This window comes from Neovison vison, chromosome 6 (genome assembly GCF_020171115.1).
Source record: "Neovison vison isolate M4711 chromosome 6, ASM_NN_V1, whole genome shotgun sequence".
In the NCBI taxonomy this organism is placed as follows: Eukaryota; Metazoa; Chordata; class Mammalia; order Carnivora; family Mustelidae; genus Neogale; species Neogale vison.
Genome location: NC_058096.1, coordinates 216669102 through 216691409, shown reverse-complemented (window position 1 = coordinate 216691409; position 22308 = coordinate 216669102). Strand labels below are relative to the sequence as shown.

The 22308-nt window shown below is 51.6% G+C and overlaps 2 protein-coding genes across 9 annotated transcripts in view; both read left to right on the top strand.

Moving 5' to 3' along the window:
* Positions 1-6572: 6572 nt before the first annotated feature.
* QTRT1 (queuine tRNA-ribosyltransferase catalytic subunit 1) lies at positions 6573-14409 on the top strand. The gene is made up of 10 exons (XM_044254204.1): positions 6573-6853; positions 7024-7092; positions 7181-7319; positions 10358-10436; positions 10519-10634; positions 12676-12814; positions 13078-13153; positions 13263-13372; positions 13461-13548; positions 13646-14409. The coding sequence occupies exons 1-10, from the start codon at positions 6611-6613 to the stop codon at positions 13796-13798; spliced, it is 1212 nt and encodes a 403-aa protein (XP_044110139.1). The 5' UTR covers positions 6573-6610; the 3' UTR covers positions 13799-14409.
* Positions 14410-16448: 2039 nt separating this feature from the next.
* Positions 16449-22308, top strand: part of DNM2 (dynamin 2) — an 84568-nt gene continuing 78708 nt past the window's right edge. For 6 of the 8 annotated variants that reach the window (XM_044254200.1, XM_044254198.1, XM_044254194.1 and 3 more), the window contains exon 1: positions 16450-16658. In XM_044254200.1, coding sequence (XP_044110135.1) covers positions 16498-16658 — 161 coding nt within the window. In that variant the 5' untranslated portion in view covers positions 16450-16497. Of the gene's footprint in view, positions 16659-22308 lie in introns of all 8 variants that reach the window. The other 2 variants (XM_044254199.1, XM_044254196.1) reach the window with 1 other exon arrangement.

The window sequence follows — 22308 nt, the reverse complement described above, 5'->3', positions numbered from 1 at the left end:
GGATAAGCAGGCTTCCTGCTGTTCCTGCTTTGCTATCAAATTATCAAATAACTTATGAAATTTACATTTCGAGTAAATCATAATGCTGGGAATAATGTTGAGGTAATTCCAGGAGAGAATGATCTATGACGAGTGGAAAATGGCAGTTCAAAGGCTCCATTTGTAAAAAGTATTGAAGTATTAAAGCTTTGTAGATGATGAAAAAAACCCCATAGTAGGGGCACCTGGGTGGCTCAGTGGGTTAAGCCGCTGCCTTCGGCTCAGGTCATGATCCCAGGGTCCTGGGATCAAGTCCCGCATTGGGCTCTCTGCTCAGCGGGGAGCCTGCTTCCTCCTCTCTCTCTCTCTCTGCCTGCCTCTCTGCCTACTTGTGATCTCTCTCTGTCGAATAAATAAATAAATAATCTTTTAAAAAAACCCCATAGTATATCTAAATGAATCAATCAAAAACAACAGCAGCAACAGGAAGAAAATACATATTTGCTAACATATGCTGACGAGTGTGAGTATAGACAAGAATGAATACTAACCATTATTTAATAGTAAGGGATGAGAACAGTTTTGACAGGGGACATGAGTGGGAAAGATAATTCACAGCATACATTTCATCCCCATTTAAAAAAAAAGACGTGGTGGGACGCCTGGGTGGCTCAGTTGGTTAAACAGCTGCCTTCGGCCCAGGTCATGATACCAGCGTCCTGGGATCGAGTCCCACATCGGGCTCCTTGCTCGGCGGGGAGCCTGCTTCTGCCTCTGCCTGCCATTCTGTCTGCCTGTGCTCGCTCTCCCTCTCTCTCTCTCTGACAAATAAATAAAAAATCTTTAAAAAAAAAAAAGACGTGGTTATTTTATCTATTTTATTATCTATTTTATTTTTTTAGGATTCTTATTTATTTATTTGGCAGAGAGAGACAGCGAGAGAGGGAACACAAGCATGGGGAGTGGGAGAAGAAGCAGGCTCCCTGCTGAGCATGGGGCTCGATCTCAGGACCCTTGGATCATGACTTGAGCCAAAGGCAAACGCTTAACTACTGGGCCACCAAGGCACCCCTATTATCTATTTTAGATATTAATTATTTTTAAAGTAATTTGTGCACCCAGTGTGAGGCCCGAACCCATGACCCTGAGACGAAGAGTTGTATGCTCTTGCAACTGAGACAGCCAGGTGCCCCATATGTTATCTATTTTAAAATCTTAAATAAGCTTATTTAATGAAAATTGAATCCTCAGTAAAGCTTATTACACTCCTCTGTTTTCAAATTTTTCATTGTATTTGTTGTATTTTTGTGTGTATGTATACCTACTTTCATTTCTTGAAATAAATTTGTATTGTGAAACAAACTTTACTGTGGAAAAATATTTAAAATATAAAATTTATCATTTTAACCTTTTTCATATTTGCTAAGCGATTCCCCCCAGTTTTATTGAGATATAATTGACATATAACATTGTGTTGGTTTTATTTGCTTGGTTATTTGTTTATTTATTTAAAGTAAAATCTATGTCAATGTGGGGCTCGAATTCACCACCCTGAGATCAAGAGTTGCATGCCGGGGCTCCTGGAGAGCACAGTTGGTTTCACCTCTGGTCCTGATCTCAGGACCATGGAATCCGGGTCTACTTGGGCTCTGCACTCAGCAAAGAATCTGCTTGAGATTCTCATTCCCTCTCCCTCTGCCCCTCCTGCTCAGGCTCTGCACCTCTTTCTCTAAAATAAATTTTAAAATCCTAAAAAAAAAAAAAAAAAAAAAAAAAAAAGCTTCGCGCTCTACCAACGGAGCCAGCCAAGCAGCCCTGTATTAGTTTTAAATGTACAACATAATGATTTGATATATGTGTATATTTCAAATGTATTTAAGAATTGTAATCTCTACACCCAACGTGGGACTTGAACGCACAATTCCGAGATCAAGAGTTGCATGCTCTATTGCCTGCACCAGCCAGGCACCCCTCAAATGTATTTGATATTTGAAAGGGAAACAGAAACATCAAAAAATATTAAAAGGGAATTTTCCCGCATGCTAGCATGAGGATCTTCGCAGACCCCGTCCCCAGTGAAACTGGTGAAAAGTGTTAAAATAAGAACCATTGAACATTTCTGGAAGGTCCCAAGCGCATACAGTAAATGAGGAAGGAACCATTCAAGAAAATCTATGAGATGGTTCAGTTAGAATAGTGAGTGTTTCTGGTATTTGATATTTTTGCCTCCCTTTCTTCTACCAGTTCAGCGAGATGGAAACTCCGGGTCAGACTGGCGCACCCAGGCGAATAAGGTTGGTTCACCCTTAGCCCCCAGATGGGGGTTATCTTCTCAGGATGGGTAACACCTCAGCATTTCTTGTCCTGCTCTCAGCCCCCTGTGTTGAGGCTCTTTGAGGCAAGGGCAGCTCTTTAAAGAACAACTGAGCATTTCCAAAATTATGGAAAGGCTCTGATCACCAGATCCAATAATTTGAAGGAATCTCAAATAGGACAAATTACAAGAAATCCACCCCGAGACACATTAGATAAAATTGCAAAATGACAAAAAAGAATGACTTTAAAAAAAAAAAGAAAGAAAGAAACTGGGGTGCCTGGGGGGCTCAGTGGGTTAAAGCCTCTGCCTTGCACTCAGGTCATGATCCTGGGGTCCTGGGATCAAGCCTCGCATCAGGCTCTCTGCTCAGCAGGGATCCTGCTTCCCCCTGTCTCTCTGCCTGCCTCTCTGCCTACTTGTGGTCTCTGTCTGTCAAGTAAATAATAAATAAAATCTTTTTAAAAATAAATAATAAAAAAGAAAGAAGGAAACCAGTAAGATCACAAGAAATAGCATTTTGGTTGAGATCCTAGTTCTTCTGTTCCCCCAAGAATTTTATTTTATTTTACTTAAGATTTTATTTATTTATTTGTCAGAGGGAGAGAGAGAGAGCACAAGCAGAGGGAACCGCAGGCCAAGGAAGGAGGAGGCTCCCCCCTGAGCAGTGACCTTGATGCAGGGCTCCAGACTCATCCCTGGATTCCGCGATCATGACCCGAGCCGGAGGCATACGCTTAACCCACGGAGTCACCCAGTCGCCCTCTTCCCCAGAATTTTAAACATACCTGTTAATTTGTAAACAGGGCTAAGGGACAAGAAGGGGCCCTAAAGCACAGTCTGGGATTAGAGAAACAGAAGGAAATGGGGTTAGGTAAAGCGGTTGGGTCAGGGAGGCAGCCACCTGTTAGGGAGGGTCAACTTCTAAGTAGCCATCCAGTGTGACCTCCACCTGTTACCCTTCATAGTCCAACACCTGGAACCTCGAGCCGTCTGCCGCTCCCGGGATCATGACCGCGGATGGAATAGGCACAGGATTCGCTTATTCGCTAACCCCCGCCCAGTTCATACCCTACACCCTGCGATGGCTGGGTCACTTCTGTCACCACCAGGTCTGCCGGGCAGGCGCAGCCAGGCCAGGTCCCGCACGTGGACGAGCCTGCGTCACACTCACCCTTGCAACTTCTTCCCGAACTGCGCCCAGCTCGGGGCCGCCACGCACTCCGCGAGAACCGCCCCGCAGCCGGGTAGCCGTGACAAAATCCGCTGGTTCTGCTCCTGGAGACCCCTCCGCGGACGCTCTTGCAGAAGTGGAGGGCACGCTGGCCGGGCTGGCCCGGCTCCCCACGTTCCCGCCGCCACCCAAGACCCTACCTACTTCTTCTTCTTTTTCAAAAAGATTTTATTATTGTATTTGGCACAGAGAGAGAGAGGTCACAAGTGGGCAGAGCAGCAGGCAGAGAGAGAGGGGAAACAGGCTCCCTGCTGAGCAGAGAGCCCCATGTGGGCCTCCATCCCAGGATCCTGAGATCGTGACCCTAGGCGAAGGCAGACGCTTAATTCATTGAGTCACCCAGGCGCCCCATGTCATCATGATTTTTAAGTAGTCTCAAGGCTGGGCGTGGAGCCCAACATGGGGCTGGCACTCAGCACCCTGAGATCAAGACCTGAACTGAGATCAAGAGGCTGCCTCTTACCGGAATGGGCCACCCAAGTGCCCTGAGACTGTCTTTCAAGAACCAAGGTGGGGGGCGCCTGGGTGGCTCAGTGGGTTAAGCCGCTGCCTTGGGCTCAGGTCATGATCTCAGGGTCCTGGGATCGAGTCCCGCATCGGGCTCTCTGCTCAGCAGGGGCCTGCTTCCCTTCCCCTCTCTCTGCCTGCCTCTCTGTCTACTGTGATCTCTCTCTGTCAAATAAATAAATAAAATCTTTAAAAAAAAAAAAAAAAAAGAACCAAGGTGGGTCACCAGGCTGGCTCAGTCGGTAGAACAGGTGACTCTTGATCACTCTTGGGGTCCCGAATTGGAGCTCCATGTTGGCCATAGAGTGTATCTTAACAATTAAACAACAAAACAAAACAATCCCTTAAATCAATAGCTACAGATATTTCTTCTGTGAAAACAACATAACTAGATGGATATACAAGCAAGGCCAATAAAATATTCCAGAAAGAGGTAATTCCAATCTCGTAGAATTTCTTCCAGCAAATAGGCATTTGAACACCAAACTCAGGCAAAGACAGTACAAGACAGGAAGAGTAGGGACCAATATAATTTAAAACAGATGGGATGCAAAAGCTTTACTAAAATATTAATTAAAATTAATGTCAAATGCCATAGTATATAAAAAGATACCATGACCAAGGTGGGCTTATACAGGAATGGAAATAAATGTGTTAGTAAATAAAATAAATTTATGTCATTGGACATTTTAAATTAAATGAGCCAAATAATATGGCTATCTCAGATACTGAAAAGGCATACAATAAATATTTATTTACAACAAAAATCTGTTAATTAACTAGTAAAAAATTTATTTGAGAGCAGGGGAGAGAGGGAGAGGGGGAGGGGCAGGCAGAGGGAGAGGGAGAAGCCGGCTTCCTGCTCAGCAGAGAGCTCTGGAATCAGGGCCCGAGCCAAAAGCAGATGCTTAACCGTCTGAGCCACCCAGGTGCCCTCAAGTGTCCTTTCTTTACTTGATATGGTGCATCTTCCAAAAACTTACAGTAGATATCATACATAATGGTGAAATGCTGAAAGCATGTCCTTTAAAATATCTTCAGGTGTATTGTATAGGGAGTAAAGAACAGAAGCCACAAGACTAGTGAGCCATTTACTGTAATAATCCAGGTAAGAGGTGCTGGTGGTTGGGTCAGAATGAGAGCTCAAGGACTACCCACACATTTCTGGTCTGAGTTCCTGGAAGGATTGAGCTGCCATTACTGAGAAGAGGAAGATGGAAGGACATAGGCTAGCTTGGGGGGACAATCAGGAGCTTTGTTTTAGACATCTGGAGTTTGAGTATGGACACACACCCAGTGGAGATGTCAAGGAGGCATCTGTAAAGAGGAGATGGGAGTTCAATGAGAGAGGACTACACTGAAAATACAAATTTGAGCACTATCGATGTATAGAGGTTTTACAAGCACAATAGGAGTTACAAGCAACATGATACAGAGTGATACAGAGTTACAAGCAACATGATACAGGTGGAGCTTGTTATTAAGATTGGGGAAGCCAGGAGCAACTGATAAAATACGAGCCAGCCATGAGAAAATCAGAAAGGAAGAGTATTGCAGGTAAAGGCAATAGCTAGTGCAAAGGCCCTGGGGTGGCCCTCATGGTTGGGCGTTTTCAGGCCTTGGCCTCAGCGAAGACTGTCCACCCCAAGGCTCTTTGAAGGTCAGAGCTTGTTCAGATCCGCGCAGTTTAGGCCAGTGAGCCACTGAGCGGAAGGATTCTGGGGGCAATGCTGCCCTCTGCTGGCAGGGACAGATATCAGCTCCATTTTCAACAATAATAATTAATATAACACATAATATTTTGTTAGTATTAGTAGAACGCAGTACTCAATAAATCCATGACCCAGCCTCTCTCATCTTTGTGCGGCGTGAAGGCTGGCACTAGTAGGTATAATGAACATATAAATAAACGAACGTATAAATGTGGCTAAGTTCTGAGTCTCGAGTCTGTTCTATAAATCTGGGATTCTTGTTCTCATTGTATAAACCAATGTATATGGAGCACGTCCTCTGTGCTAGGAGCTGTTCTAAGTTCTTGGGACAAATCAATGGGCAAGATAGACAAAAGCTTGTGCAAGGCAGCTTATTAAGATCTCTATACATCCATGCTTCTCAATCTTTACAAAGTTTATTTCTATTGATTTGTTAAAGGATTTTAAGTAATCTCTACACCCAGTGTGGGGCTTGAACCTAAATCCCCCAGGTCAAGAGTGGTATGCTCTACCGACCGATCCAGCCAGGCACCCCTTTCACAACGTTTTTAATACAAAAACACTATTATTCGCCCCGTTTTATAGAGGAGAAAATTAACGCGTGGAGAGAGGCTTTGAATGTAGAGCAGAGAAGTGACCGGGGTAGCATTCGAATCCATAACAGTATTTATGTGTCGGTGTGACAAAGCAGACACAGCCGGTGGGAACTAATTAGCCGCTCCGCGGGGACGAGCTTACTGGCGTCCGTTGCCATGGTTCCCGCACTCGCTTCCAAAGAGACCGCCCGCGGCTTGCCTCACGTGACTTTAATCAACATGGCGCCGCCCAGGGTGTTGCAGTGGCCACGTGGTTCCCTTAGCTAAAATGGCGGCAACAGTCAGCCCGACGTCTCTGGAGTCGGCCCCGCGGATCATGCGGCTGGTGGCGGAGTGCAGCCGATCCAGGGCCCGGGCAGGGGAGCTACGGCTGCCGCACGGGCCGGTAGCCACTCCTGTGTTCATGCCAGTGGGCACGCAGGCCACTATGAAGGGCATCACGGCCGAGCAGCTGGACGCTCTGGGCTGCCGCATCTGCCTGGGCAACACCTATCATCTGGGTCTGAGGCCGGTGGGTCGGTTCTGCCTTGATGGGGAGATGGCTGGTAGTGGGGAGTACGGGCACCTCCGAGGCACGGGCAGGAGGGAGCGGCGGGACCGTGGGTGGCCAGGCCTGTCCTCCAACATGAGCCCTCAGGGTAGCGCTCCCCACTAACCTGTTCCTTTCTTCTCCTGACCCAGGGCCCCGAGCTGATCCAGAAAGCCCACGGTCTCCACGGCTTCATGAACTGGCCCCACAATCTACTGACGGTGAGGTGGAGTCGGGGCCGGGATCCCAGGGCGCCTGGGATCCCAGGGCGCCACCCCCCTGACAGCCCTGCGGTGGGATTTCCCTCAGGACAGCGGCGGCTTCCAGATGGTGTCTCTGGTGTCCCTTTCCGAGGTGACGGAGGAGGGCGTCCGCTTCCGTTCCCCTTACGATGGCGACGAGACCCTTCTGAGCCCGGAGAAGTCCGTGGAGATCCAGAACGCTTTAGGTGAGCGAATCCTGGGCCACCTGCTCTTGCCTTGCCTCTAGAGCGGGGAGGTGAGGCGGGCCGGGTCCTTAGGGGATGTTCGGTTTTGGGTAAGTCACTCCCCCTGCCTGAGCTTCAGAGGAGCCAACTCAAGTGAGGATAGTTCACAGAAGTAATGACGTAATGTTTGTTCATCGCTTAACACAGTGCCTGGCATGTAGGAGCTTTTATCATATCTCTAAAGCTGTTCTTTCTCTTAAATGGCCAATTAGTGGGGCAATGATTAATAATGAGAAATAATGAGAGCAACAAAGGGGCGAAGGGGGAAGCCTTCTGTCCTTTCTGTTTATATCAGTATTCTTCATCCCTTGATAAAGACAATGAACATTGCTCTGTGGTATATATTGTATGTAGTGCACATTATGTAGTTTCTAGCTGTACCTCCTTCCTGTCGTCTTCCTTTTTGAAAAGACCTTATTTATTTATTTGGGGCAAAGGAGGGGAGGACCAGGAGGAGAGGCAGAGCATCCCAAGCGGAGCCCTGCTGAGGGAGGAGGCAGAGTGGGGTTGGAGGTGGGGCTCCGTCTCCCCATTGGGTGCCAATTCATTCATTCATTCATTCATCCATTCAGTCATCATTCATTCATTCATTCATCATTCATTCATTTGTTCGTTCATTTTTTTCATAAATTTGCTCCTTCAAGAGATGAGTTCCTTTCCCCCGTAGGGTGTCCCAGGGTCTGAATTTTGCTGATCGCATCCCCACAGTGCATGTAACAGTCTTCTTCTGCCTTCTGGATTTACGGTAGTTGGTAGTCAGATCTCGAGGTTTGCGCAAATTAGGTTCTGGTTTCCTGTAGCCAGAGGGCTTCGCAGTGTGTGTATTTCCCTCAGGGAGGTCAGGGAGCGCCTGACCTCTGCTGGGATCTCCTGGGAGCTCATGCTCTTTGCCTGGGACTCTCATGCCATGAGGAGTTCCAAAGTGGTCATGTTCTTTCTTCATCTATCACCCAGGTTATTTCTTTTTTTCTTTTTAAAAATTTTATTTATTTGACAGAGAGAGAGAGAGATCACAAGTAGTCTGAGAGGCGGGCAGAGGGGGAAGAGGAAGCAGGCCCCCCGCTGAGCAGAGAGCCCGATGCTGGGCTCAATCCCAGGACCCTGGGATCATGACCTGAGCCGAAGGCAGAGGCTTAACCCACTGAGCCATCCAGGCGCCCCAACCAGGTTATTTCTGTAAAGAAAAACATCCCTCACCTGCTCCTGGGAGAAGAAGTAGTTCAATTTATATAGGAAAAGTGGGATTCATTCTTTTCCTTATTTACTAGTTCTCATGGATTGATTACTTAGCATCTTCTAGCAGGGATGAATGAATCTTTAGTGTTTTTAGGATGACCATGTAATTGTCAGTTGGTTGGTTTTTTTTTTTTTTTTTAAAGATTTTATTTGTTTATTTGACAGACAGAGATCACAAGTAGACAGACAGGCAGGCAGAGAGAGACAGAGAGGGAAGCAGGCTCCCTGCTGAGCAGAGAGCCCGATGTGGGACTCGATCCCAGGACCCTGAGATCATGACCTGAGCCGAAGGCAGCGGCTTAACCCACTGAGCCACCCAGGCACCCAAGTTGGTTGGTTTTTTGCTCACTTGTTTATTTAACCATGGGTTTAGATGTATTTGATGTGTCTCAGTTTCTTCAGTTGAATCGATCCATATTGACTCTCAAATTGGCCCATCTTTGGTTTGTATGGTGCACCGTGCTTTTCTCCTGGAATGATGCATCTTGGCAGTGTTCCCCTGAGCTTTTCTAACACATATAAATCCACAGCCCCTCATCTGAAATTCTTCAGGTTAATTCAGAATTGTAGTATTTTAGAAGGATAATGCAACATACATAGTGTCCTGGTAGGTCTGGGCAGCACCCTGTTAAACTTCCCTCTTTCCATTAAAAAAAGATGGTGAGCGGTGCCTGGGTGGCTCAGTAGGTTAAAACCTCTGCCTTAGGCTCAGGGATCAGGCCCTGCATTGGGCTCTCTGCTCAGCAGGGAGTCTGTTTCCTCCTCTCTCTCTGCCTGCCTCTCTCCCTACTTGGGATCTCTGCCTGTCAAATACATAAAATCTTAAAAAAAAAATTTATTTCTAAAATTGACTTAAGTAGGCCGCGTGCCCCATGTGGGGTTTGAACTCTTGACCGTGAGACCAAGAGCGGTGAGCTCTACTGACTGAGCCAGCCAGCTGCCCTGACTCTAACCGCGTTTAAATGTCTGATTTAGTGGCACTAAGCACATTTACACTGTTGTGCAACTGTTCACCACCATCCTTCTCCAGAACTCTTCATGCTGCGAAGCTGAAACCCCGTTCCCATTAAACACTGACTCTCCATCCCCCTCCTTTAGCCTCTGGCTGCCGCCATCTACTTCCTGTCCCTAGACTTCTCTAGGGACCTCATACAAATGGAATCATACGGTATTTGTCATTTTTTGTGTCTGGCTTAGTTCACTGAGCCTAATGGCCATGACATTGTAGTATATGCCAGATTTTTTTTTCCTTTTTGAGACTGAATAAGTCACCTGCTAAATTGGATTTTATTAAAGATAATGACTGTCTTGGGTTTTGCTGCCAAATTAGATATGCCGTAGGCATGAGATAAAGTCTTTGGTTTTGAGAAGTTTCTAGATTTTTGGAATTGTGGGAAAGGAACATTTTGTTAAGGGTTGGACCCTGACCTACTGAGCCAGACATCTGTTGATGGGCACCTGGGCTCCCGTGGTCCCATTGCCTGCCACACCAGGCCGGTTTGCTTTGTATACACAACATTTTGCTCTCGAAGGTTAATTCTGCCGGAGTGGGATTTCATTCCCCGTGCTTCCGGCAGGGTTTCAGCTGGGGTGAGGCGAGATCTGATGGGTATTTTCAAAACCTCCCTCTGGTTGTTGTATGAACAGACTAGGGGCCTGTGTGGAAGCCAGCAAGACCCAGGGCGGCACTTCGAAGGTCCAGCTTATCCCCAGCAGGAAGTGAAGGCTTCCCCAGTGATGGTGCTTCTGTCTCACCCCCCCAGGCTCGGACATCATCATGCAACTAGATGATGTGGTCAGCAGCACTGTGACAGGGCCACGCGTGGAGGAGGCTATGTACAGGTGTGTGTGTGTCAGGGAGCAGATCCTAGTCCTGTAGCCTTGTCCGCTTCCCCTACGGCTCATGACTTGGGCCCTCTCACAGGTCCATCCGCTGGCTGGACCGGTGCATTGCAGCCCATCAGCGACCAGACAAGCAAAACCTCTTTGCCATCATCCAGGGTGGTCTAGACGCGGATCTCCGGACCACCTGCCTCGAAGGTAGACCCATGCGCTGGTCCATCCAGGGCTTGTCCATCACTGAGGGCCCCCAATGGGCCTGGCATGTGATGGTGTGCATGGTGGTTATTGAGGGGTGGAAGGAATAGCTGAAGCAAAGGCCCGGGGGCAGAATGGACTAGAATGTTTGCCGAATGATAGTCATTCCAACAGCTGGCGGTTGGGGGGTGTTCACTGGATGCTACGCCGTGGGCCGGTCACAGATTGATCCAGAGTTTTCATAACCATCCTATAAGGTGGGAACTCCCAGGTTCCCGAGGTTACAGCAGAGGAACCTGAAGCACAGGGCTGTATAGTCACTTACCCCAAAGCCACACAGCTTGGATGTTGCAGAGCTGGGGTTTAGACCCAGTTCTCGGGCTATAGAACCCACAGCATTAACCGGTGCAGGTGCTGGTTCCTCCCCAGGGTCAGGAGTGAGGGGTGGGAGTGTGCTGACATGGGAGGCCCTGGGATACCTCACTGAGGTACTGGGGAGCCATGGAGGGCTGTTGAGTGGGAGAGTGACAGCGACCAAGAGGCATCATGGAAAATATCCCTGTAGGATAGGAAGCAGAAAGCCCATAAAGAGGCCGGAGTATTTGCCCAGGGGAAGAGAGACAGGCCTACATGAACGCCGTGGCCATGGAGACAAAAGGGAGATAGAAATGGGGACTCAAAGGCAATGAAGCGTCACAGGCAAGGCTCTGAGTCCTAGAGTTTGGCTGGCCGGATCCAGACCTCTGATCTCTTGCTTCATGGCTGTGCACCCTTGGGTTAGTGGCTTGGCCTCTCTGAGGTCCCCTTTTTGCCTCTGTAAAATGGGCACATGTTCCCAATGTCATGGGTCGAAGTGAGAGGATAAACAGGAAAGTCTGTCCAAAGTCTTGGGCCTCCGCCTGGCATCCGTGTATACCGTTATGCAGAACATCCTTGCTGATACATTTCCTGTCACAGCTCAGTATTCCTGTCTTCTCAAGCTGGGTGCCCAGCTCCCAGTCCAGTAAGTCTTTTTCACAGCCCCCCCCCACCCCAGGCAGAGATACATTTCCTGTCACAGCTCAGTATGTGTGGACATAGATGAAAGCAGAAACCAAGACTTCAGGAAACATTAGCCTTAACATGTGGAACATTTCCTGGCATTCTCTGTTGGCTCATTTAAAAAAAACAACAAACCACGCTGGTCTTGCCCTAGCAGATTCGGTTTGCCGCCACGCTGATGCTGCTTCTAAAATGCTCCAAGCTCGCCTGTACCAGTGCCTTCTGGCTTCTCCCCACGACTGGATCAGGGTCCGCGGGGAGGGGCTGGGAGGCCACATTTGAACAACTGGTCCCCCTACCCCGTGGATTCGGCTGCTTGTTCCAGCTTTGAAAACTGACCCTTGGACTGGGTCCATTTTGTCAATGCCGTGGCCTCCCGTGGTGGAACAAGGCAACTGGGGCCCCAGACACAACTGGCTTGGAGGCTGGACCTGGGTTCAAATACAGCCTCTGGCATATGCGGCCTCAGGCCAGCCTCGAGACCCCGAACACCCCAACAATGGCGCAGAGCTGCCTTTCTGGGGCCTAGTGGCCCACTTCTAAAATGTAGAATGCTTGGAAATTTGCACCTAACTCCTTTGGTGGCCAGCCCAGACCTGTGGGGTTATTCACCCCAGTTGGTGGGAGTCTGATGTTTTGCTGCTGAAACGTTACAGAGTTTGAGGACAGACTATTACCCAGCACATGGGATGTTCTAGATTCTAGAATCTGGGAAATGCTCAGTTTCAAAACATACCTGGTGTTGTCTTGGGTGTCGGTGAAGGGAGCAGAGGCCGTGGACCTGTTCTGAGGATTGCAGGAGGGGAGGGGGCGTCACACGCAGCAGGCGCCCAACAAATGGAAGCTGAGACCACCAGCAACCTTTAGACAGACAGACAGACAGACACTCCCCCCCCTTTCTTCCCGAGGGACTGTGGATGTCTGGGCAGGGTCTGCCCCGGGGCTGCTGAGGAGGCGTATTTTCTTTTGCCTGGTGGCCCCTCACCTTGCCCTCTACCCCCAGAGATGACCAAGAGGGACGTGCCGGGCTTCGCCATCGGGGGCCTGAGCGGGGGCGAGAGCAAGGGCCAGTTCTGGAGGATGGTGGCGCTGAGCACCTCAAGGCTGCCTAAGGACAAGCCACGCTACCTGATGGGGGTCGGGTATGTGGATGGAGGGGAAGCGGCCCTACCTGTGGGGAGCGAGCAGGTTCCTGGGCACTCCTGCCAGGGCTCGTGTTGGTAGAAGGACACAGCGCTGCCTGGGGCGGGGACCGGAGGAGGACACGGCTTTCCTCTAGGGGTGGCTCGGGGGGAAGGTGGCCCCATGTCCGGGGAGTCGGGGTGTCTGCAGGGTGGGGGGAGACCTGAGTGTGTGAGCAGGGCACGAGGTCCTCTGCTCCCTCCTGCCACGGCCGTCCCCTCAGCTATGCCACTGATCTGGTGGTCTGCGTGGCTCTCGGATGTGACATGTTCGACTGCGTCTTCCCCACGCGGACGGCGGTGAGGCCCTGGGCAGGGGGCAGACGGGGTGGGGGCAGGGTGGGGGGAATGGTGCCGATGAAGACCTGGTTGATACCCCCCCCTTTGCCCTCGTCCACCCCTCCCCCAGCGCTTTGGCTCAGCTTTGGTGCCCACCGGGAACCTGCAGCTGAAGAAGAAGCAGTATGAGAAGGACTTCCGGCCCATAGACAACGACTGTGCCTGTCCCACCTGCCAGAAGTAGGGGAAGCTGGGCCCGGGGGTGCTGGGGAAGGGTGTGGACGGCAGCAGGACGCCGCGGGGCTGAGCCCCAGCCTCCTGTCCGCAGGCACAGCCGGGCCTTCCTGCACGCTCTGCTGCACAGCGACAACACGGCCGCCCTGCATCACCTCACCGTCCACAATATTGCCTACCAGGTGCCGGGGTGGGCCAGGCCCTGGGGGCGGGACTGGGGAGGGTCCTGGGCACCCCCTGGCTGATACCTTGGCTGACATTCTCCCCCACCCCCCGCAGCTGCAGCTGATGAGCGCCGTGAGGGCCAGCATCGTGGAGAAGCGCTTCCCTGACTTTGTCCGGGACTTCATGGGCACCATGTACGGGGACCCCACCCTCTGTCCCACCTGGGCCACTGAAGCCCTGGCCTCGGTGGGGATCACTCTGAGTTGATCTGGTTTGGGGCGGCGGGAGGGGAGGGACTGGGAGGTACGGAAGGATTTTTTAAATTATTATTATTCTAATTTAGAGTGTTATCTGTGCCTTCTCGGGAAGGTGGCCTGTCTTGGTCCTCTTCTTCTGAGTGTCCCTGTGGCCAATGTGTCATTCCCATGTTGTGTCCAGTTCCACGCCCCCCCCACCCCTGCTCCCCCCATTGATAATAATAATAAGTGACCTTGGCAGCAGCTGTTCTCTGGAAACCACCTGGCGCAGCCTGGCATGTAGGACGTACCCCAGCACGGGAGATGCGTCCTTTTTCCTGTGGCTCAGGCCCCCCAGCCAGCCTGAGGGTGGGTACTTATTCCCCAACTTTCCACAGGTGAGGAAATAGGCAGAGAGGGAAAGTAGCTTGTCCACGGTCACCACTGAGAGGAAGCCCCTGGCTCTGGAGCTCCTGCTCTGAGCCTTGACTCTTGACGCATGGCTTAATTTTGCTGTCAGTAAACACAGTGATGGTGACAGTAGGTGTGATCTAGCAGATGCTTACGCTGTTGTTGTTTTCTTTTTAAGATTTTATTTATTTATTTGACAGAGATCACAAGTAGGCAGAGAGGCACATGGAGTCAGGGAAGCAGGCTCCCCGCTGAGCAGATGCCCAATGTGGGGCTCAATCCCAGGACTCTGAGACTATGACCTGAGTAAAGGGGAGAGGCTTAACCCACTGAGCCACCCAGGCACCCCCCTAGTACTGTTCTAAGTAGTTGCCTTGTGTGTTTAATTCTTGCAACTTTGTAAGGCGTTTGTAGCTGCAGTCCCTGTGTTACAGATGAGGAGACAGGTTCAGAGGAATGAAGTGAGCAAAAAAAATAGGCACATGATCTAACCTAGATGGGGCCAATTACAGAGCTGGTGCTCTTAGAAGAGAAGATAATGGGTTTTTATATTGAAAAAGTAATCCTGTGTACAATGTGTAGGATCCAGTATTCTAATAGCATAAAAATGAAACTATTTGATCGGTTTGTGTATTCTCCCCGAGATTTTCCATGTATATATATTTTTCAAGAATGTGGGCGCCCTTTGTGTGCAGTTCTGTACCTTTCTCTTTTCCCTCTGAGTATATTTCAAGTTGTTTACACGTCAGAACAGGAAGACTTCCTGTCTTAAAGCTGTTGCACAGTATTTATTTAACGAGCTCAGCGAAGGGGATGTAGGGTGTTTCCAGGCTTCTGTCACTGCGGTCAAGGCTGCAGTGCGAAGCCTTGTCGGTTGACTTTTTGCCCATCTCTCTGGGACCCGGGTTTTAGGTCGTGGAGCAGGCATATACCATTGGCTACTGCCATTCCCCTGTTACTGCCTCATCGGCCCCATTCCCTATCTCCGTTTCATCTGACTCCTTATTGGGCTTCTCTCTGGCCAATCTATGCCCAGGGGAATCAGATCACTTTATAAAATACTTCCACCTATCCCTGGCTTTTTTCCCCATGAGGTCAAGATTTCTAGTTCCCAGAACCCCCAACACCGACTGCAAAATAATATCTTTACTTGGGGGAGAGGATCCGTTGAGTTTCATTGGGTACTCGAAAAGGTCACGAAACGCTCAAGTTGAAGAGGCAGGGGAACAACGTTACAGGCGGTAGCGGAATCAAGTCGGGGCGTGAGCGGAAGGTAATCCTAGGAAAGGGCATAGCATTTGCAAAAGCGTGGAGGTGGGACTTTACAGGAATGAAATTGAGAGCCAACGCAGTGCTAAACCGCTTCTCCCCAGGAACTACTAACCCAGCACTGCCCTTCAAAGCGCTTTGAAACCCGGCGCGAAATGCTGGTTTGCAACCTCGGGCCGAGGTGCATTCTAGGACTTGTAGTTTTCTCCAGAGGCCGGAAACTCAGAAGTGACTCTCACTACCGGGTCCGACCACGAGGTGTCGCCCTTCGGCGAGTATGGTGCGCCTTGGTCTTTACTCCAGAAGACTCTCTAACAGACTTACAACAATCACAAGAACGGGAGATTCTTTGATTGACAGAGAAGTTCTCGATCAAAGTCAGGATTCGGAGGTCAAAGCCCGTCCTCTTTGGCTTTGTTGGCTGGAGGAATGGAGTGATATTTATATAAACCAATGGGGAATTCTTAGGGAACTAGGTAGTGTCAAGTGACAAACCAGAGTCGATGAATCGATCCCTAACGTCATTGGTCGGCACTGTTGACTGGCGGGTCTTCCTGCCAATAAGACTTGGGTGTTCTTGCCTTTATAGGGTGCCTCCCACAATAGGCGGAGCCTATTCCTCCTACATTTTCCGAAACACCGCCTCCTGGCCCTGACAACTCGCTGCCCCCACGCTATTGGCTCTTGCGCAAAAGCGACAGTTCTGGAGTCCAATGGGCCCACCGGGAGGTCTTTCGGGGGAAGGGTCACTCAACCACAGGCCTATACTTCTCTTTCATTGGCTCGCATGTAGGAGTGGCAGCGCGAAAGGCTAATCGGGAGCGGTGTGAGGGCTTTGGGCGCAGCCCCGGGGCCCGGGCGGGAGGTCGCTCGGGTCGGGTGTCTTCTGAGAACCGGATGAGGCGGCTACTGTGAGGCCGAGCCGGGAGCGGGCGTCGCGCCGAGGCCCGGGCGGGCGGGGAGCAACGGCCGCGGACGCCGCGGGGCCGCGTCGTTAAGGGCCGGGGCAGGCGGGGAGCGCGGGGCGCTCGGGCCGGGGCCACCGGCGCCATGGGCAACCGCGGGATGGAAGAGCTGATCCCCCTGGTCAACAAGCTGCAGGACGCTTTCAGCTCCATCGGCCAGAGCTGCCACCTGGACCTGCCGCAGATCGCCGTGGTGGGAGGCCAGAGCGCCGGCAAGAGCTCGGTGCTCGAGAACTTCGTCGGCCGGTGAGCGAGCGCGGCGGCGACTGCGGGCGGGCGGCGGCCTAGGGCGCGGAGGGCGGACCGGGAATGGCGCGCCCTGCGCAGCCGGCGTAACTGCGGCGCTTGCGTGCCCGCGACGGGGACGGGGACAGGGAGGCGGGCCCTGTAGGACGCCCTGGGCGGAGGGCTTCCTGCAGGGTCTGGGGATCCGGCTCAGGCCCTTGGGGCGTCTCACCGACTGGGGGGCGTGGGCCAGGAAGTGCGGTGGACCGTCGCCGACTCTTCTGGTCCCCAGCTTTCGTGGCTGAATTCTACCATCTGGTTGCCAGTGGGTCAGGGTTAGGTCCCTCTTCTCTGTCTGTCCGAAACCTGCCAGCTAGATACCTATTGGTTCGACCCCTGTGGTCTGGCTGGCTGTTGATTTATCTGGAGCAGCCCCTGCCGTCTGGTTGACTGTCTCTCTGTCCTGGATAGAACTCCTTGCCACCACCATTTGGCTGTCCATCTGTCCAGTCCCTCAGGGCGGCCCCTGCTGCCTGGCTAGCTGTCTGGGGTGACCTGTGCTGCCTGGCCGCCGGTCCGTGCCCCTCGCAGACTTTAACACTTAACCATGCCTCTGTTGGGTTACTCTGGCCTCTGCAGCCTGACTTGGCTGGCTGGACCCTCGGGGACTCGGTTGTCTGGTTCTCCTAGGCTCACTCCAAAGCCTGGTCCCTGGCAAACGCTGGCTTCTCTCCCGAATGGATCCTTTTGTCTGTCTGTACAGGTGTCTGGCGTTATCTTAGTCTGCCCATCAGTGCCCTGGCAAGCCCTGGCTGTCTGGCCCCACCTCTGCAGTAGCGAGGGGGTGGTGGGAGCAGGCAGAGGACAGGGAACTGAAGGATGAACCTGAATTTCCCTGTCAGTTAGAAGTAGGACCCTGCGGGGGAACTTTCTGCAGGATTCTTTCCCTGCCCTTGTCACAGTGCTCTGGGGCCCCAGAACACAGGCTAATTCCCAAGCGAAAGCCTGCAAATTGGGGGGCCCTTGTTGGAGCCTGATAAGGCTTTTGGCCAGCCCTGGGAAGCCTCAGTTTACCCATTTGTCCAGTGGACAGACTCCGCTCTGTGGGGTGTTTCCAGGATTCAGGAAGCGGATGAATGAGAGCTGGACATGTGGCCTCCAGGGGTGTTCGGTTCTTTCCTCTCCCTTCCCCCGCTTCTTGCCCTTCTGCCTCCCAGATGGACTGTCACTTCTCCATTCTGGGAAGGACTCGATTTGTGCTTGTGGCTTCTGAATGATAACATCATAGTCATCGTTATTATTACTGTGGTTGTGATCGGTGTTAAGGGGTAATGTTCCTGTGGCCGGCCCCAGGCTGAGTTCTTTTGTCAGCATCTTGAACCCCGCAGTGGGTTAGGTGGAGGTTCTCTTATCCCCAGTTTAGGCACGAGCAGGGAGGCTCAGTAAAGACTCATCCTTGGCCCAAGGGCACCAGGCTAGGGCTCGCTGGAACCCAGCTGGGTGCCCAGCCCCACCCTGCCTTCCCGGAGGCCCGGAGTTTTTCTCTCAGCGGCATGAATTTCCTCCTTTGCTGCTCTGTCTCTGGCGCCTTGCCTGTTGTCCACTGTGGCGGAAAGGTGTGGACTTGGGGTCAGCTGGGCCTGGGCTGAGCCTTGGGCTGGGCTGTGGGCCCCTTTGCATGGTTATCTTCCTCCCTGCCCAGGCTTTCAGTGAGCACACAGCAAAGCTCTGTCCATGTCATTTGCCTTGTGACCTTGCACAGGTGGTTTGGCCTCTCTGAGCCTCAGTTTCCCCTCCTAAAAATGGAGTGACGAGTCCCTCGACAAAACTGTTGCCGTGATGCAGGGATATGGTGTGTTGAAAGTCCTTAACACAGTGTCCGGCGCACAGTAGGTCGACACGGACAGGCTGTTACTCCCCACGCTGGTTCCTTTTATATCAGCAACAAAAACTAATCAGAATGAACGTGTTTCAAGTTACACACTGGACTGCTTTGAAGCCTGATGACGCCAACACTGCTATGATCCCACTTTACAGATCAGACAACTGAGGCTCAGCAGAGTTCTCGTGCTCAGGACCATTCAGTGATGAATTGGGGGCTCTAGGTTGGGGATCCGGGGTCTCTCTCCCCTGCCCACCTCCCCTCTGCCTCTCTGCCCCTCCCCTTTCTCTCTTACCCACCCTCCCAGGCACCTACAACTGAGTGGGCTCCTGTGGCAACCTGCTCCCAGAAGCCTGCAATGTGACCTTGGTGGTTAAGAGCATTAGTTCAGGGCCTGAGAACCAGACTTGTAAAAAATCTTCTTGGGTATGGGTTGCTCAAACAGAGCTAACTTCTTTTTATTTCTGGAGCGTGGGTAAGGTTTCTTAGCTTCCAAGCCCTGCCTTAGGGGGACGGCAGGCGGGCCTCATTTTGAATGAGAACCTGTTTTCTTCTTTGGGTTGTGGACCCTTAACAGTAGACATCTTGGATGGTTTCAAGGAACAAGCGAGAGAGTATGTCAAGGGTCTGTGCCAGGGGGTCAGCACGGGCGGCTCTGTTTCATTGCCACCTCCTGTTGGTTTTCTAAGAATGTGGTCCAGGGGAGAATGGCCCAGCTAGCTCAACCTGTACCAGTGGTTGCAGAGCGGCAGCCGGGGGCCCAGGCCTGCGTGCTGGTCTTTTTGTTTCAGCTGCGTAGTGTTTAAAATCTTTTTTGTTTCTAATTAGCTGCCAGTATTTATATTTTGCATCAGAATTCAGATTTTTGCCGTGCTTAGCTGCACACCTTTCGAGTGTAGTGGTGGTATGCATGGGCTCTGGGCCTTAGGCCTGACTTCCAGCGTGTTTGGGTGTGTGACTTTGGCCAAGTGGACTCAGGTTCCTTTTCTGTAAAACGGGGTGATAACTAGACCCTCCCCAGGGGGACTGCATGAGTTAATGGGTGTCGAGTGCATTGACCGTGTGCCCATGGCAGCTGTTGTTAACGATCGTCGTATTCTGGCCCCCTTAGGCCTGAGTCTTGCTTGGCATGAGGTGCCACACTCCTCACTATTCCCTAATACTCGCCCAGGCTCATTTTACATTTGCCTGGTCCTGGAAACCTTTGAGGTTAAGACCCTTGGCTTATCCGCCCTGTACTAGCATGTGGCCCCAAGAAGGGGGAAGGATGTGGCTCTCCAGTGACCCTGGTCTTTTAGCCTCAGCAGCCCAATGAAGGGAGGAGCTTGGGAAATTTTTCCTTGGGAGAAGAGGAGGAAGCTGAGGTTGAGGCCCCCCAGCTCAGAATTTCCCCAGGGCTGGGCTTGATCCCATGAGCCTTTCCCCTCTGAACCTTAGTATCCCCAGCTCGGGAATAGGGCTGTTAACAGTGTCCCCTCAGGGGCCCCTTTCAGGTGGCCAGATGGGTGGGTGTGTTTTACCTCTTAGGGAAGATAAAGTCATCTGGTGCCTGTCATTGAGGGTGGAGCGAGGACTAAATGCTCGAAAGAGTGTCTAGCACAGGAAAAGTGCCTAAAACGCTGTGCAGTTTTCATTTGTTCACTGAAAAATGTTTCCTGAGCACGCGTACTCATGTGTCCGGCCCTGTTCGGGGGCTGCAGACACGGCCCTGAGCAAGATACCAAAACCCCTGTGCTGGGGGGCAGATAAGAAAGGGGGCAGATAAGGAAGAAACAGGGTGGAAATGGATAACTCTTAAGGACTAGAAGAGCAGGCTCTTGGGAGAGGGCAGGGGCAAGTTAGGGTTTTTTTTTTGTTTTTTGTTTTTTTTTAAAGATTTTATTTATTTATTTGACAGATAGAGCTCACAAGTAGGCAGAGAAGCAGGCAGAGGGAGAGGAGGAAGCAGGCTCCCTGCTGAGCAGAGAGCCGGATGCAGGGCTCGATCCCAGGACCCTGGGATCATGACCCGAGCCGAAGGCAGAGGCTTTAACCCACTGAGCCACCCAGGCGCCCCAAGTTAGGGTTTTAAATAGGAGGGGGTGGGGGGGGCGTCAGGGAAGGCCTCTTTGAGAAAATGACATTTGAGCTAGGACTTCAGCATGTGAGGGAAGAGCCACTGGTGGAGATTTGCTGGGGGAGCATCTCAGGCTGTGGGAACGGCCAGTGCTAAGGCCCTGAGGTAGGCCTGCCTGCAGGCCAGTATAGCAGGACAGTCAGGGCAGATGAGATTAGCAGGTGCTGGGGTGGGGTGGAGTGAGGGCCTGGGGAGGCTCTGAGCAGAGGGAAGGCTGTGGTGGCGCCATTCTAATCCTTCCGGACGTGGTTCTGGGAAAGCTGTGGGCTCTTGCCTTTGATTTTCAGCTTTACCTTGATTTTCTCAGCGAACAGTACTTGCCGGCTCACAGAGGGGCCCACTGCCATTTTTCTTTTGACAAGACTCAGCTGCCCCTGGGTCTCTACCATCTCCAGATCCATTTCCATTTGGTCTTGAGTGACATGTCCTTCCAGGAGACATGGCCGCACCAGGCGGCCTGGCACACAGTGGGTGCGCGACAGATACCTGTCAGATGACTGTTGGCTGCTCCCGCCCCTGCCAGACTGAGGGACCGGCATGTGCCTTCACGGTCATGGGTGTTCGAAGCTGCTTGGAAATGACAGCCGTTTCCACTGTTTTCTCCTTGCGGAGCAAAACTAAATAAAGTTCCTTCGCCTGTGTGGTCAGTAGTACCTGGGCAAGCCTGAATGGGGAGCGTGCAAAGGCGCCTGTGGGAATGTGGCTGTCCCTGTCATAGGTCCACCGAATGACCTCACTTCTCCGGGCCTCACTTCACACACCTGGAGAATGGGGTGCAGGATGTTCCCTCTCCCCTGGGAGCGGGCTGAGGCTCAAATGAGCTAATCCTTGTGAAATAGGAGAGCCCTGTGTTTTGCAAAAGCCCCAGGTGAGAACTCACCATCAGTTAATTTCTTTTTCCGCAAAGAAAAGGAATTCGTAATTACTTTGTTAATGTAAAACCACCTGATTTTAGCGGAACCATAAATTGAGTACTTCTCGTGCGGCGGGCCTCATTCTGACTTTGGCCCGGCAGGGATCTAACCGGGACCCTCCACTGAGCCAGATCCAGAAGTGCTAGCGGGGGCCTCTTACTGGTGTGTTGGTAAGTGGAAACGGTGGCTGCGGTCAGATACTTGGTGTGAGAGTCATGTATGCTCACTTAGCCTGTGGAGGTGGGAGACGGAGAGCAAAAATGCCCCACAGTAGCGAATTGTAGACACGGTGTTGGATACCCAGCTATGAAATAGCTACCGGGGAGTGAGAAGGGGATTTAACGGTCCGGAAGGCTGTGTGAGACCTGTTCGTTTCCCGGACCTAGCAGAGGGGTGCTCTCGTCTCGTGCAAAGCAGTTGTGTTTTTGGAGCAAAGAGCCTGGGATGGTGTATGCCGCCGGAAAGCCACCCCCCCATGTGGGTGGTCTCCCTTTACGGTTCTTGGTTTGGTTTTGCCTGTTCGGATTATGTTTATGGCCGGGAAGACAGATTTCTCCAGACCTGAGCTCTGGGCGGCCGAGGGCTTTCTCAGACTTACTTGTCCAGGGATACTGGCCCTCACTAGGTACACGGATTGAAATCTCCCTGGCAGTGAGCTGGTCGTTTCCGCTGAGGGCAGAGGACGAGCCTGTGGACAGTTCTAGATTGAGGGTTTTCAGAGCTCACGCCGACAGAAGGGAACCACGTGTCTCGCCAGGT